Source organism: Sylvia atricapilla, chromosome 1 (genome assembly GCF_009819655.1).
Source record: "Sylvia atricapilla isolate bSylAtr1 chromosome 1, bSylAtr1.pri, whole genome shotgun sequence".
Classification (NCBI taxonomy): Eukaryota; Metazoa; Chordata; class Aves; order Passeriformes; family Sylviidae; genus Sylvia; species Sylvia atricapilla.
Window position 1 is genome coordinate 34,001,032 of NC_089140.1, and position 17,831 is coordinate 34,018,862.

General features: G+C 40.3%; 1 protein-coding gene across 2 annotated transcripts in view; it reads right to left on the reverse strand.

The window, feature by feature from the left end:
• Nucleotides 1-12,183: 12,183 nt before the first annotated feature.
• The window catches only part of HIBADH (3-hydroxyisobutyrate dehydrogenase), an 85,167-nt gene continuing 79,519 nt past the window's right edge, over nt 12,184-17,831 (reverse strand). For both annotated transcript variants that reach the window (XM_066319266.1, XM_066319274.1), the window contains exon 8: nt 12,184-13,173. In XM_066319266.1, coding sequence (XP_066175363.1) covers nt 13,015-13,173 — 159 coding nt within the window. In that variant the 3' untranslated portion in view covers nt 12,184-13,014. The remainder of the gene's footprint in view (nt 13,174-17,831) is intronic.

A 17,831-nucleotide genomic window follows, 5' to 3' on the forward strand; every position in this document is an offset into this window, starting at 1 on the left:
GTCAATTCAAATTTTCCTTCTGTTCATTATTTGTTTATGATCAGTTTGCTATTTGTTATCTCAATTTAGGGATGGTATTTATTTCAGCCTAGACCAATGGAAGATTTAGGCTGTCACGTGCAAAATCATCGTACTTCATCAAATTACAGAAAATGAAATTATTGACAGTTAAATTCTAAGTACATTCTTCTGCCATTAGCAGAACACTTTCAGATAGGATGCCACCACTACCTTCAGGGTGGCCTGGCAAAGTTTGTCTTTGATCCTGATTAAGACTTTCACAAGTCACAGAGCCACCAAAAAGAAAAGATGAAATTACAGCACCCAGTAGAGTATCAGGCAAAAGTCTTTCCTTCAGTAATAAGCTTTTACGTCACAGTTAAAGCTACTGCACAGTAGGAAAAAATTCTGCCTTACACCTCTGTCTCCTTTTACACAGCTGGTTTGGGAACAAGCACAATTCTTTCACCTAGAGTCTGGTTTTTTTCGCTTGTTTTGGTTATTATTGCACAAATAGAACAAGTTAGTTCTATTTTAGAAAGGATAGTTTACTCTTTCATTGACGCCCTGGAGATCTTCACAGTTGTGAAGTGGTCCCTTTGTGGGCAGAATGCTACAATGAAGCCACAGGTTTCTAACCTCACTGTGACATTGAGGAGCACAAGGCTGTCTCATTGCAAACGAGAATGCTCACATGTCTGTGGGAAACACCTTGGTAGAGGATGTGCAGAGAACCAGAGCTTGGTCCCTGTTCCTCCACAGAGAAGCCCTGCCCTTGGGAATTATGTTAATGTGTAGTTTTGTACATGACAAAAAACATTCTGAACATAATCCAGCCAGAAGGATGATGAAGAGACTCGAGCATCACCTCAGTGAGGAAAGGCTGAGCAAGCTGGTTCAGCCTGGAGTGGGGCAAAGTGAGTATACATCTTATAAATACACACATGTACCTGAAGGGAGGGTGCAAAGAGGATGGAGCTTCTTGGCTTTTTTCAGTGGTGCCCAGTGACAGGACCAGAGGCAAAGGCACAAACTGAAGTGCAGGAGGCTCTGTTTGAAATCAGGAAACATTCTTACTGATAAATCGCACAAGTTTCCCAGGAGGTGGAGTCTATCCTTGCAGATATTCAAAAGCCATCTGACATGGTCCTGGCCGTCTTGCTGTAGATGGCTCTAGCAGAGTAGGGGCGTTGGACCAGATGACCTGTAGAGGTCCCTTTCAAGGGTCCTTTCAACCTCAGCCATCCTGGGATTCTGTGATTCTCCACATGCCTGAAGCCACAGGGATGACAGACAGTTACTGAGCATAGTGGTGGCTGCAACTTTCAACACTGGGTAGATCTTGTTTACCACTTGACCTACAAAAATGTTGAATAATCCATGTTCCTAATTCTGACCTCCCCCATCTTCTAGATATCTAATATTTGGCTACCTTTCATCAACAAATTTGTTGATATTGACTTTCAAGTCCAGACAACTTTCCCCATTTTAAAAGAATCTGTCATACACTAATATAAATCAGGAGTCAGCTTCACTCTTCATATACACCATTTCCTGCAAAATCATTCCATGAAATTATACAATTTGATTCTATTCTATTTGATTCTATCTAAGACACCTGACACTTTTTTAAATTTTAAGAGTCACCCTTAAATTTTAATATAATTAAATATTATATATGGGAGATATATATAAATAAAAATAATATGGGAGATATATATAAATAAAAAATAATATGGGAGAAAAAGTCACTGAAATATATGGCAAAATTTCCATTGACTTCAGAAGCACTCAGAGTTTTTTATTTGCTTAAGGCAGAATCACATCCACATGACACAACTCAAGAAGGAAATAAAAACATGTGCACGAATCAAAAATATCTGTTACATTTTTTTCAGAAGTGCACAACATTTCTCAGGTTCGCCATACCATGCAGCTGATGAACATGCCTAATGCTATCATATTTTTTCCCACAGAGGTAAGGAAGTCCACAAGAGGCAGAATTACTTTCAATAAAATGTTTTTTTTAGTAAATACTTCTGTAATATTCTTTTAGCACAGTACAATTTGTTAGGCTTTATGATATGCAGTAAATTAATAAGGCCTACAAACTGACTTTTATTACTTTATGTAGAAATATCTCAGCTATCTCAATGTAATTGAACAACTGTAAATTGCTGTTAACAACTTCATGAAAGAAAAGGAAGTGGAAAAGTCACTTCCACATTGATGGTGGTTTCCTAGTCTTCCTTTGTGGCTTCTGGAAAGAAAAGCTTTCAAATAAAATAAATAAATAAAATAAGGTGGAGAATAATGTGTTGGAAACCCTGTATTACTACCAGGGCTACCAACGACTTTGTAGCTCACGATCAAAGGAATTCCTTACAACTAGCAGAATTGTCAGCCTTTATGTTGTTAAAATACATTTTTCATGAATGTAAATGTATTTTGAAATCTTTTAAAATCCAGGGTCATAAAAACAATCTCCCACAGAGAACAGTTTTAAAATCAAGCTACTATATCTTGTTTCCACAATAACCTGGCTAGGTCCACAAGAATACAAAGCTGAGTGCTGCCACTCCTGTATTAGAAAAACAATCGTTGAGGCCAGTATCAGGATGCTTCCCAGACTGTGCATTTAAAAAATGCAGAATATGGTCACAGACATGACATCTCACCAAACTGAAGATACATTTCCATGTGGATCTCACTTTAGATGACATAAAGGGAATCCCTGCAGAAGCTCATAAATGTGCTTGGGTAGAAAATCAATGTCAGTAAAAAAGGATCAGCTCCACACTGCTGGGAAGACCCAGCCTTGCAATCTTGCATTAATCTGGTGAGGCACAGATACTTCTCAAATGTAAAAATAATAAAGTGAGGTTTACAGCATCAGTGAAAAATCACATCTGCTGGAAGGATGTACAGGATCTGCCTACCCCAGCAGCACAGTAGGACAAAATCTGGAAGACTACACAGTTGTTTCTGAGGAGCCTATGTTTACCCTGTAAGTGTTCTACATCTGGAGCTTTTCCCCAGACCAGCTGCAGTCTGGGCTGGTACTCAGAAGGCCCATGAGCGAGTCAAAGTGCCTGAGACAGACCTGGAGCAACATCCTGCTCTTTTGCCTCATTTGAAAGAAAACCCACTCATGTACTCTGGGATCCCTCTGCAATGTGCATACAAGGATGGGAAATGGGTATAGTCAGAAAATATGCTGTAAAGCAGGTTCCTGCTCTGGACTACATCACTGCTTTGGACACTGCCTTAGAGACTGGTATTGATGCAGCTGCTTTTGAAGGAGAGGGGAGAGGACACTTGATGCTAATTCAGTCGAAAAGCCAATTGAGGGAGCAGGAGTAAGATACAAGATGTGAAAACAAGAGTGAGTGTGGTGACATAAAATCCAACCTCCTTAATGACTTGAAGAGTGATGTGGGGATCACTCTTCAGACTGACTGTACAGCCTCCATAACACCTCTGTGAGCATTAAGGGTCGCAAAGATGCAAGAGAAGTAATGTACAGTTCAAATGGAGCATGAGAGTCATGGGAGACAAGCCACACTACTTAACAGGGAAAAAGAAAGGAAAACTAGCTAGGGTGGATTCATATGCTGCCTTTGATGACGGATCTTTGTGGAGAGTGTTTTGGGACAAAGAAATGCATGTTCAGATGCGATGGAATAAATGAGAAGACCACATGACAGAGTGGCTGTGGGAGGACGAAAGGTGAGAGACACATTTTACAGACTGTGATCCAGAGGCAACAATAAAAGAGAATTGTCAAAAAGACAATTCTGCTGAGAACCAGCAGCAAGAGCATCAGCAGAAAGGTTTGGTTTATACACACTAAAACTGCAGGCATTTCTTTGAGCGCCTTGGAGAAGACGTGAACCAGTATGAGCAGATTCAGGCATCTAAGCAGTGGCTGAAGACAAGTGACAGGAAATGTCACCTGAACAGGAGGTTTTCTGAACAGGGAGTTCAGAAAAATGCAGGTACTGTCGGATTTGTGGGACACCTGATGTGTGAAGCCATGTGGGTCCCTGAGCCCATTACTGCCCCTGGTTGGACACAGGTGTCTGACAGGGATCGGAGGGAAGGTAGCAGTAGCTGTAGATCTCCAGGGTGAGGAAGTCTCACAACTTTGTCCCTTCAGGTTCCACTCTTTGCCTGTAGCCATACTCAGCACTCAGGACATCAGAAATGAAAGGCCTGCAGTGATATGCAATGAATCTTGAATAGACATTGTCTAAAGTGGTTAGAGAAAAAATAGTTTTCTGCCAGCCATTTATATCCTTAAACATAAGGTTTTACTATGCCTTTTGGATAGCTAACTATTTTACCGAGACCTTTAAAATAATTCCAAGAATTTGGCACACTGGTTTCCAAGAAGAGAGCAAAGAATTCCAAAAGGTGTTTTACATGCTGTGAAATTGCAGGTTCTTTCCTTTGTTCTAAATTTACTAGTAATTAATTTCCTCTAGCAATCCCATATTTGAATCTTGGCACTATAAAACTGAGAGGCTGAACACAAGCCTTCAAAGGCAGACGGTTGATGGGCTAATGCAGAGTGCCCTGTAATAATTTGGATTTTATTTTTTGAGGAAGTCTTTGAGTAATGTTCTTATCATATCCTACATGAAAAACTAGCATCTGGCTGATGAAATAAATGATGAAAACCAAACTACAGGGAAGAATTTATAACTATATTTAGCTTGCCTGTGAAAATGATGAGTAGTTCCATCGGTCCAGCCCTTCACCCTGTGTTTTCAGGCACAAAGGCACTAACCAAAGTTTACTTTCCAAGCAAAAGGGGAGACAAAACGGAAATAATGTTATCAGTGAGAAAACAGACGCGTAACATTTTTCACTGTTACTAGGGAAAGGCAGAACTACAGAATTTACTTTCCTGTGTCTAGTGCCAGTATTCTGTTTTAAAACACACACACCTACATTATGTCCTTATTTGTAGATCTGTCACCCCAAAGCTTGTGAGATCATTAATAAAGAACCTAGTCTGTAATTTTTAAGACCTTTCCAGCTGCAGCAGGTTTGCACTGATACTGCTTACAGTTGGTTTCAGGAATACTGTACATTTCTCTTCCCACTTCTGATCGTTTGTCTCCCCTTTAGAAAAAAGTTGCAGTCTCACTGTTTTCTTGATTCAAAGAAAAGCAAACTGCTGGTCAGGCTGAAATCAATTGAGAAGTAACACACTTTAAAATGCAAAAGACACTGAAGGTACTTGTAGCTTTTCTATGCTCTAGGGCGAATCTCACCATCTGCTGCATTTGTGGCTGAGGCTGACCTCCCTTTGTATCAGACAAAAGTAATTGTGGGGATCAAATGAAGTTTAAACAGGGAAAAATGTGAGTGACAAATCTGCAGGCTGCACACAGTCTCTGCACACAAACCAACAAGCACCCACGAGGGTATTTTTATTTAAAGGTGATGAGCATTTTACAGTAGAGTGAAATCCTCTTGAGTGAACGCTTCAGCTCTTGGATCCTTCTCCTGCAGAGACAAACGTTTGCTTCCCAATCCTTTCCCATGTAGGCTCTTTATCCAGCCATGGCTGAAAGCCACCAATGAGCGGAGAGAAGTAACTGTTCTCCAAATTTTCAACTGAGCTATTTTTCTATTTCCCACAGCTGGTCACTAAAGAGCCTCAGCAAGCACACCAAACTGCCACTCACCACTTGCCTATTAACATCCATGCAGAGGAACAGTGCTATTTCCAAATCAGGATCCTGCCCCTTCTCACAAAGCAATTTTCTACTGAGATTTCTAACTAAAAGCAAACCAGTAGCCTTCCTGCAAGTAAATAGCTTATTAAGGCTGGAAGTAGGGTTTGTGTGCAAAGACTGTCCTATGCAAATCAGAGCTGATGAGCACTTAACTAATCTGTTTACAGACCAGAGCTGCTGGGCAGGCCTCAGCGATTTTCTATCAAAGCAAAGAACCATTCTTTATGGGCATCTGGTTGTCCCTGAATTGGTAGTTTAAGCATATACCCTTGCTTCAAAGAAAGATCAAAGGATTTATTACTTCTAAATGAGTGCATTATTTCCACTTACTACTTTCTTGTTTGCAATGTGTTATTAACAGCACCATGGCAGGGTTACCTTAAGACTTGAGTTTCTCACAGATCCCCAAATGTGATTTTAGATGTTATACGTAGCCTATAATACACAGGCTGTTACACAGATGGAGAAGGAAGTAAACTACTAGCAAACAGATTAGAGCATCCACTCACAGGAAACTGATTAAACAAAACAACCCTACGAAGCAAACTAGCTATATTTTAAAACAAAAAAAAAAAAAAAAAAAAAAAAAAGAGGCTTGTTTCTACTGCAAATTTAAACAATGAGTCTCTTTCAAAGTGACAGCCACAGGTCAGTGGACAAAGCCAGTTTTGGCTCCTCTTCATCTGAAAAGAAACCCACATCACTCCTGCTCTCAGAAAAAAGCTGAGATACCACAGTCACAAAGTAGAAGAATGATCAGTTCAATGAACAAGTTCCTACTACTCCATAAATGCCTACCATCCCTATCCTTTAGGCTTACTGTTTATGGCTTTGTTTACTTATTAAGCCTGTAAGGAACAAGGGAGACACATTCATTATGTGCTTTCTGGCACTACTGGGAACATACGGAGTTCAAGTTAAGACCTAGCATCTTATTTGTAGGCATACTGAAGGCCTACAGTCAGCTCAGGCACAGAACTGGAAAAGGAATTTTTGGGAAGAAGTGTAGAAGTAGATTCCAGGCAGCCAGGGCCAGGGCAGACAAAGCTGCCAGAACTAGAGCCACAAGCAGCCCCAGGGAGAGTTTGGAGAGGCTGGTGTGATGTTTATTGCTCAGAGAGCAGAGGTGGGTGGTGTGATGTGGGACAGGAACTGCATTCTGCAGGGCTGTGACTTTAGTGGTAGTATCTACAGATGTTTGCAGACTCACTGTCTCCATCTTTATCAGGGTGCCAGAGGGAGCAGATTGCAGTCCCCTTATCTGTTTTACAAGGAACCACCTTTCCCTTACAGACCCAGTAGGTCACACAGCACATGATGCTGCTTACTTCTCCTCTTTTATAAAACACTGACTCTGCTTGCATCCACACAAACGAGCATAGCTGTCTACCCAGGGACAAGCAGAGGAAAAAAGTCATAGCAACAGGAGATGGGGACAGGATCCAACGGCTTTCCAGTGAGAGTTACATGTTGGCATCAGGTCCTGTGACCTACCAATCTCCATTTGCTTAGTGGCACTTTCCTCCCTGTCTCCTGACAAGGACCAGAAATTGTTTTTTCTTGAGCATGAATAGCAAATATAGCTTTAACAGTCAAATACAGGAAGAAAATCCAACCAGCTGACATACTGCGGGCTCTCGGTGCCTTACAATGCATAGGTTCAAATAAAGTAGAGCTTGTATGAAAACCTTGAAGTAGAAATGGAGAGGAATCCAAGCACATCTTAAATCCCAGTGCTGAAGCTTCAGCTTCAATCACCACAGTGTGACTGACATCAGTCTTTTTTGTGGACTGCAACCTGACACAATCACACAACAGCAAGGGGACATGTAGGCATACAAGCAGATGAACGAGCAGACTGCCAGAAGGATGTTGTGAAACAGGTAACAGCTACATCGCCCAATGCATTAACCTACTAAATATTGGTCAGTGAAAGCCTCCAGGCTCTACAGCCATGGAATAACATGACTGAAAAACAAAAATGGCCCACTATTGCTAACCACAAACTAGACAGTTTAATTACTGGAAACAGCATGGCTGGTCCAGTATTTACCCAGGAAAACCTCTGGGATTAGGGAGCTGCAGATATACAAACCAGCTACCTTACAGCTGGCTCAGTATGCCTGCATCCAGTGGTAACAGCCCAGTTAATGCTGTTAAATCTGTTGGAAGGAGATTCAGAGCAAAGCAACCAGCTTAAAGAATTTAAGAAGTATTCTTTAAGTTACTTCCCTACCACTGTTGGTGCCCTAAGTTGTCTGTGTATTTTTTTGTCATGCTCTCAAACTAGAGATAGACAGCAGCAACATTTGATTCTGGCCAAATAAAGCTTACAGCTGGCCACATTTGAAGCCTACAAATTTTGTTTTACTTGTCTGGTTTTTCCTTTGAATTTCAACAAGACAAAAATACAACTAATTTATTTTCTAAAAATGCTGTAAGGACTGAAATGTATTGTAACAACACTTGCATTTCTTTCCAGAGTAGCTGCATTTTTGGTACAGGCAAACATGCTTTTATGAGTTAGATTTCAGTTGGTTTTGGCCAGTGTTTCATAAAATGTATGTTTGCACACTTATTATCTCCATATACAGCATTTACTCTAACAAACCAAACTCTGTCGTCACTAGTGGAGGCTCAGTAAAACCAGATGAAGAAACAGACAGAGTTTTTTCTTACTTCAAATGAAAATCCAGACCTCATCTTAGGGTCAAGGTCAAAAGGAAGAGCTAGGTGTAAATGCAGAAAGAGCCAGACGGCTTTTAATTATACAGTAGCTGTTACGAGACATTTAGTACTTTAGAAAGGTTTATCCACCTGTTCCAATTTACCCCAAGTGCTCACAATCCATGATGAATGCCAAAGCCAAAAAAAACCCCACTGCCATATGGAAGCCTAGTTCCATGTCATACATCTATTGTACATACCAGCCATAAAAATATTAATTTTCTGTCCACCCAAGAAAACTTTGTAACCATTACTATTATTCTTATTGGAAAAAAAAAGTAACGTGTAACTGTGCCAGCAGGCGAGACAGGTTATGACAAAGCATACATAGAAAGCAACAAATCATAAAAATACCAGCAGCCTTTAAAGACCACATATCCACTATAGTGTTGCACAGAATGACAAAGACATTCTTGCTGCTGAAAGCTTGAGCTTTTCAAAAGCACCATTTATTCTAACTTGTGGATGTTGAACTAAAGTTCTCCCATTCCCGAAGTGTTATTTTTCACTTCTGCAAGGCTTGCAGTAAGAGCTCTAAAGAACTTGATACTAAAATCAATGACATCTGCAAGACACACAAACTTTAAGAGGATTTTAGTAAATGTGAAGTCTAAAATAGTGCAGAGAACTCTATGTTATATCATCACTGCACCAAGGAAACACAACAGAAGTTTCCAAACTGCTTCAAAGTTGCCACAGCTTACTAGCCAGCCTTACAAAGGCAGACAATATTCTCAACTTGTCTTGAGGAAAGCTTAGTTTATCTATCTTTATATGAAGGAGAAAATTACAATGATGTAAAAACAAAACAAATGCAACAGGTATCACTACTGATCAAGTTAGTACCCTCAGACTTGTGCCTGGATAGACTTGATCTTACAAATCAAGCTGGCAGACCAAAAGAGACATCTACTACATAAATACAGTAACCCTTGTATGATGGCAGCCTTTCTCTGTCTGCTTCAGGGGTGGCCCCAGTCTTTCAGTTCTGTAAGCCATTTGATAAAATCTCCTTGTGGCAGAGCTCTAAGATGTAAATAGCTGAAAAGACAGGTAGCTCTGTGCTCATGCAGGCAGGTACAGCAGCTACTTTGTACTCCTCAGTGTCTCTCTCCCTCATCCAGTGTGGGACAAGGCTCAGATGGAGGCTGGCAATACAAACTTCAGTGGCTTGTGCTGGCTCCTTCCTCTCACAGCCACTACTCCAACTTCTCACAACCCTAATGCCATTAGGAACATGGTGTGGAACAATCCCAGCCAGAGAGATGTGCTTGAGCTCCTCCACAGATGCATCTTGGCCACATCTGCAGCATAATCATATGGACCTTCACCACACACTGAAATTTTGGCAGTATTGTACTTAATGGCCAAATTCTCATTGATAAAAGCAGAGCCAGACTACCACATATAATACTTTTTCTTGGTCAGAACACCTCCTCCTCCTCCTGAGGCTTGTAAGAGCCATAAATAAGGTTAAAGCAATATAGTACTCAGAGGTTTTAATAGAAGGCCTCCTCTGTTAAAAAATCACCAAAAATAGTTGCTTAAGATGGGTTATACTGAATCATAAATGAGAGAAGGCCACTGAGGACTTTTTAAAAAAACATCACTACTTTTATGGGTTGTCAATGTTTTCTTATTAGTCAGTAAATGCATTTGATATAGGTGAGTTTTTCCAAAGTAAGCATGATGGGAGGGCTAGTTTGATATTCAAAGCGATTTAAAAATAAGTCACCTCAAGTTTTTCCCTTTAAGACATTTAGAAAATATGTCATTAATTTGTTGCACCCAATTTATAGGTATGTACTGGATGGTAATTAGTGCAGAAATTCAACCAGTTTTCCTATCTTTCTCTTCAACTCAACAAATTACAGTTTTCAAAACCTGTCTCTGACAGTGACAATCATTTTAGTATTTGCCTAATTTCCACAGAGCAGAAGTATACCTCAAGCAAAAGATACATTACAAACATACACATGCAGAATAGTCACAGCTAGCATGTACTATCATCACTATACAGTCATACAATATTCTCCTGCAGAATTAGTAAAAAAAAAAAGTGTTTGAATATAAATCATACTACTGGCTTCAGGTATTGGACATAATTTAAGTTTTCAAGGCACTTTCCATAATAACATTTATTTTAAAACTGTTTCTGACTTTGCCAAACTATCTGCTTGTTCCAAAATTTTACGTGCTGTCTGTCTGCCCTGAAACTGGGGTTTTGTTTTGTTTTTATTTTTTCTTTTGTTTGTTTGTTTTTAATTTCAATCCTCCTCCAAGAAGGAGACCACAGAACACTTCGTTTGCCAAAATGGCATTCTGGCAGCCTTTTCTCCAACTTGAGCACCCTGCACTTTGGAGTGAAAATTAAAAATTTAATGAGAGATTGTGAGGGGAGAAGAAAAGAACACCAGGAAGCCTAAGCTACAAGCCTTAGAGAGGAACATAAAAATAACAACGAGGGCTCCCCATATTTAATAGAAGCTTTATGATTTCAGAGGCTAAAAACTTCAACATCTCTCTTCACTGAGCATATTCTCTTCCCTCATGACTCCCAACAATTATATGTGCATGTAATGTTCTTCAGAAAAGAAATGATCATGCTTTCTGCAAGCCCAGGCCTACAGGCAAACCCAGGGTTTACCAACAAACACTTCCATAGCAAATGCAATCACAGGCTGGGGTGGACGGCAGAAGGAGGAGTCTCTCATAAGTGCTGCAATGCCAGACAGATCTCCAAGCCAAACACAGAGGAGAGGATAAAAACTTAACCAGGACACTCCTACAACTCCTTACCTCACCCATCATAAAAGGTCCAAATGAAAAGGATCCCACTGTCAAAACCAGCCTTCACTACTTGACCCCAAATTCATAACAAGATTAGAACTTCCTCTTCTATTATGTGAGGCAGGAGTCCCATAGGAAATAAATGTTGTAGTATGTGATCTTGTTAGCAAAGGTCAAATCACACCTGCAACTATGATGCCATGTTGCACCTGAGTGGCTGTTTGTGCCGCAGGTAGTTCTGTGTCTAATTTCTGAATGAACGCAATCCTGTAAAAACAATACTGTTATCAAAAGAGAGACAAACAATTTTTTAAAAGTACAGTTGCTCTCAGTAGTCCTACACTCATATATAACAATAATGAATCCCAAATCCCTTAACCATATGGAATGTCAAACAGTGTTCAAAGAAAGCCGAAAGGAGAACAGTTCAACTATTACTCTTTAGTAACTTCTGCATGAGGCTACTAATTTGTTGGAATAGTATCTAAGTTGTCTAATTATTGGCAGAATTTAGCTAATTCAAGCACATAATTTTGATAACCTTATGTGCATCTATAAAAGGATCTATCACACAACCAAAACAGCAATGTAGTTGCACAATTGATCATTAAGCCTAGAGTTTGAATGTGAGTAGTTCTAGTATAATCAGTATGAGTATTTATAAAGCCAAATGTGTACCTGTACTTTGGCAAGACCGGTAAGACATGAAGGGTTAATGTAATACGTACGCAAATATATTACTGTCCATCCACATTTCATGACAAGAGCTTTTGAAAGGCTTGGGTTTGCAAGATGACCTGCTAATCTGTAGAAAACCCAGCAAATTAAAAAATAAGACCACTTAGTATAAGTTTTGGTTAATACTGCACATACAAGATTGGACCAAAACAAAAAAAGCAAATAATCATGCAGCAAGTATTTACCAGTATAGATTTTATTTATTTTCAAAATAATGGGGTTTGTTTAGTTTTAAAATACTTCAGTAATTACCTAAAACAAATATACATTTTATTAGAACTTCTGGTAAGTGCCGATCTTGAGTTCTGAAAATGCGTGACAGAATACAAGAAAATATAAAATTGGGTTAGCAAAATACAATAATGGAGCTTTACAAGAGGGACATACATTCTATATTCGACCTAAGTCTATCAGGTAAACATGGTGTAACAGCTTTTCACTTAGAACACATGCCTATAAACTTAATCTGCAACCTGAATCCCAGGAAAAATTAACTTCTGATCAACTCAAGGTTAGCAGGTAAAAAAAAAAAAAAAAAATTCCATCTCAAGACGTGTTTCCTCACTGAACATATATTCCTTTTTTCCATAAGGTATTCATCTTAAATTTTAATAGATCACTATATATGATAAAACTGAAATAAAGCATTCTCTTAATATTCATGATTCAACTAAGTTTGTAGCCATAACATAAGTTATTTTATAGGTGAACAGTTAAGTGTTTCATAAAAAAAATATTTATTTATTGCATCTAGTGAAAAAACTTTGATGGTTCTTAAAAAAAAAAAAAGACTTGCTGTTGGCTAATTGCCAAACAATCCCTTCCCTGTGGCTTGCTTTTTCAAGAATTATAAAGAAACTCTGGAGTTCGTTGTGATCTGGACAGCCAAAGATCATTAATCTGTATGGGAGCAGGATACACAGTACTTGATTAAACCCACAAACTTCCCAAATTAGCTATAAGGATAAAAAAATGTGGTTTGTTATTGTGTCCATTTCCAAAGGACAGCTCACAAGCTTTCCTCCTCACGTAAAAACTGGAACACAGCTGAGAAGTCTTTCATGGCATAGCCTTTGGCACACATCATCCTGTAGATCTGATGTGCCTGGGAGCCCAAAGGAACTGGTGTCTTCGTGCTGGTGGCAGAAATCTGGGCCAAGCCAAGATCCTGTGGCGGGGCAAGAAGAGGGCAGAGAGGAAGAATGGAAAAAAAAGAAAAAGAGAAAAAGTCAGGGGAGAAACAACAAGGACATAAAGAGCCATGTACATATTATAGGTTATTTGGCTTCCACTGTAACAAGAACTCTACTGTCAGCAAGTACAATATTCCAGCTTTAAAATTTCAGACCTGGAAGAAGAAGGTTTTTTGTAATTTTTATTTTTTTAAACAGTAATTCAGTGTTATTCAACAGAAAAACCTCAAACTTTGCCAGGCAGGAACCACTTTAAGAACAGGAGGAATTTTAAGATTCTAGATCACTATGTAACCTGGTAGCAAGACTCAAGACTATTTTTCCCCATAGAGTATGTCATCTCTAGTATGAAAATCTCCCTGGCTATCCACTGAAGCATTTCACACAGATTCTACGAGTGTATTTTAGTTCTTCTGTGAAGAATTCTTTATTACTATAAACAGGTTAAAAATCAGGCAGAAGAAATTTCAAGAACAAGAAAATGGAAGCCACTTAGCAAACATATTTACTATGATGTAAACTATGATGTTAATAGCAAAATGAGAGTCATAGGCCACTTAGTGAATATAACTGGTTTGCTGCCTAATTGGAAGGATGTATTAGAGAATTGCTTAGGGGGCTGTCCGTGCTACAACTTCTTGACTTTTTCTTTAATGACTTTCTTTAATAGAGGCATATAGAGAATAATTCCACTGTGTTTTTAAACACTGTATTTGGTCAACAAAACAGGGGGGGGAGAAATCAAAGAGGACTAATTTGAAGTGTGTCCTCCTTGGTCAACTACAGTTATAATCTGAAATAAATAGGACAGAACCCAAAGGTGAGTGTCAGGTACTACGACTAACCATAGCTGGCCAGAAATAGTCAGCTGTCAGCTAGGCTGGAGGATGTCTTGAACTCTAAGCTGAATCAGACATGAAACAACCCAAAGAAGGAAGCACTAAGTAAGGGTCTGGATATATATAAAAAGATCTCTTGATTAAGTAGGAAAGTAATGCCTGTACTGAATGTTGCATTTAAGGTCTTGCTAATGAAATCAATTGTTGGGGTCCATATTTCAAGAAAGTTGCAAAAGTACCTCTCAAGTGTTACCAGGAAATGCCTAGATTTTTCTGCCCATTCAGAACTATGGTGGTTAATAGAATCTGATGTGTGGTTGATTTTTTCGTGTTTTTCAGTGGTTTGGGTTGGAAGGGACCTTAAAGATCATCTAAATCCAAGCCCTCAACCATGGGAAGGGACATCTTCCACTTGACCAGGCTGCTGCAAGCTCCATCCATCCAGGCCATGAACTCTTCCAGGGATAGGGCATCTACAACTTCTCTGGGCAACCTGTGCCAGTGCCTCACCACCCACACAGTAAAGAATTTCTTCCCAACATTTAGTCTAAATCTACCCTTGTTCAGTTTGAAGTTATTAGCCCATATCCTGTCACTACATCTCCAGAAGTCCCACTCCAGGTCACTTGTAGGCTTCCTGTAAGTCTTGGAAGGTGCTATAATGTCTTCTCAGAGCCTTCTCTTCTCCAGGATGAACAACCCCAACTCTCCCAACCTGTCTTCATAAGAGAGATGACTCAGCCCTCTGACAATGTTCACCCCTCACTCCAGCAGGTCCATGACCTTCTTATGTTGGGAGCCCCAGAGCAGGAAACAGCACTCCATGTGGGGTCTGACAAGAGCAGAGGAGAGGGGGAGAATCACCGTCCTCGACCTGATAGTCACAGTACTTTTGATGCATCCCAGGATGTGACTGGACTTCTGGGCTACAACCATACATTGCCAGGTCACACTGAGCTTCTGGTCCACCCACACTCCCAAGTCTCTCTCCCCAGGGCTACTCTAAATCTGTTTTTTGCCCAGCCTGTATTTGTGCTTGGGATTGTTCCAACCCAAGTGCAGCACCTTGCACTTGGCTTGTTGAAATTCATGAGGTTTGCAAGAGCCCACCTCTCAGACCTGTCTTTCAAATCCTAATCCAGCCTTCTCCAAATCCTAAGCAATCAAGTCCTAACCCTATATAAGGTCCTGTACCTATAGAAGCTTTTCTTGTCCTTGAAGTATCTGGTCAGGTTTAATTTTATCAGGGCTTTAGCTTTCCTAACCTGATTCCTGGCTGCCTGGAAAATTTGTCTGTACTTCTCCCAGCCTACCTGTCCTTGCTTCCAACCTCTGAAGGCTTCCTTTTTGTGATTGAATTTGTTCAGGAACTCCTTGTTCATCAGCACAGGCCTCCTGATGGTCTTGCCTGACTTCCTCCTTGTTGGGATGCATTGCTCCTGAGCTTGGAGAAGATCCTTAAATATTAACCTGCTCTCTTGTGCCCCTCTTTCCTCCAGGGCCTTATCATGGTGCTGTACCAAGCAGATTCTTGCAGAGGCCAAAGGTGGCTCCCTGAAGTCCAGACTAGTGAGCCAGCTGTGCACCCTCCTTGCTGCCCTAAGGACCTGAAACTACACCACTTCATGGTCACTGAAGCCCAGCCTGCTCTTGAGATTCACGTTCTCCACCAGCCCCTTCTTGCTGATGTGAACAAGGTACAACATAACAACCTCTCCTTGTTGGCTCCTCTGTCTTTGGAGAAAGAGGTTCTTACCAACATATTCCAAGACCTTCCTAGATTGCTTTTCCCTGCTGTGCTGCCCCTCCAGCAGTTATCAGTGTGGTTCAAGTCCTCCATGAAGACAAAGGCTTGTCGATGTGAGATGGAGCCTTTTTGTCTATCTTTGTTCCATCTGCTCAGTCGCCAGGTCAGACAGGCTGCAGAAGGTCCCCACTATAATGTTGCCTGCCCCTACTCTCCCTTTAATCCTGACTCATAAGCTCTCAGTCAGCTCCTCCTCCATCCCCAGGCAAAGCTCCATGCACTGCAGCTGGTCACTGACATACAGCCTGAATCTTTACACTCCAACACCCCAGTCAGAGGGGTCATTCCACTATGTCTCTGTGATGCAGTAAGGTCACAGCCCTACAAGGCATGCATCTACACACAGCATTTGCATAGGGTCATTTAAACTGGGCCTTGATGAAGCCAACTTACTGTCTGGAATAGCTGTAATTCCTTTGTGCTGCTCTTCAGGTGCTCTCCTGCTGGACCTGCAATCCATCTCCAGGCTCTGGACAGCTGTTGCTGTCACTGGCATCAAACTGGAAGGAGTGGGACAAATGCAGGCTCTCCCTCCCCCAGTAACTTTAGCTTAAAGCCTTCTTAACCACAGCTCTGCAAGCATGTAAGCGAAGACGCTCTTCCTCTACTCTGACAGGTGGTCCCTATCATTGATACAGAGGAACTGAAAGACTGTAGTACTGCTGAGAGCACCTTTGACTTCTCAGGGATGACTTACAAGACAGGTCTTTACTTTCTGTGTGTCTGGATTTGAATTAGCACAAGGAAATTCAAGATCTTACTCTACTCTCTAAATGTCACTTCGATCTGTAAATCGGCTCTATAAAGGTCATTCTGATACAAATCAGAATTATAGTTACTTTCCCTATTACCCTCGAATGACTTCAAGCTCCAGGAAAATGGGAAAAACACACATATCAGATGTCACGGGATCCAAAATAGTTTTCATCTGCATCAGGGAAGATCATTTCTTCTCTGTTGAAAAACTGATGAGCTGACAAATCTAGGAACACTTACTTTAACCTGCATACATTAAGATACTTCATGACATATATAAACCCTCTTTGTGAAATCTGTACCCATAATATAATTTTATTCAAGATAGCTTAACTCATGGAATGGAGTATTAGAATGGCAAAAATCATCTAACTCCAAACTAGTGAAAGTACTTGGCACTGGTGACTGTGATCTGTTTCTCTCTGAAGGAACATGAACAGAAACAATCCCTGAAAATTTTGAAAGGACTGCTAGCACAAACACAATTTTATAAATGTCCTGGTTTTGGCAAGGGACAGGGTTAATTTTTTGCAGTAGCTGTGAGGGGGTAGAGCCTTGCATCATGTCAAAACCCTAGTGTTATTTGGTACCACCCTACCTCGTTGCTGGGGTGGGCAAAGGAATACTCTCTCTGGCTTCCTTTCTGGATGCTCCTTTCTGGTTGTAGAAAAGTGTGGTGGGTGGGTCTGTCCACAATTGTTTTTCATTGTCCTGGGCTTGGTGAGCATTTTGCATTTAAGTAGTCCTCTCTTTTGTTACTAGTATTGTTACTGTTAGTGTTTGTGTTCTTATGGCTGCTTCCCAAAAACTGTTCTTAACCCATGATCTCTCCCTCTTGTCTCTCTGACTGGAGGGAAAGGGGAGCAGCTCACAGAGGTTTTTCTGTGATAGTACTAAATTGAGGAATAGCATTCCTAAACCAAGGCAATAAAGTAGTTCTGTTCACTTCAATAACAAAGGTCTTGCACCAAGATGGTTGAAACATTCAATAACATTTCAATAGTCAAATGGACAAGGACTCCTGACTGAAGAGCAGGAAGGTTGTTTTGCTTTTTAAAAACTCCATTCTAAAAATTAGAGCTTTGAAGAAAAAAAAAAAAAAAAAAAAAAAAAAAACCAAAGAAAAATTAAGTAAAGCTTATCTTTAGCTTCAGCTTGTAAAGTATTTTGCACCTTTTCACTTAAGGTTGGAGATTCCTCATGTGAAATAGTACAAAACAACTCTGAAAGA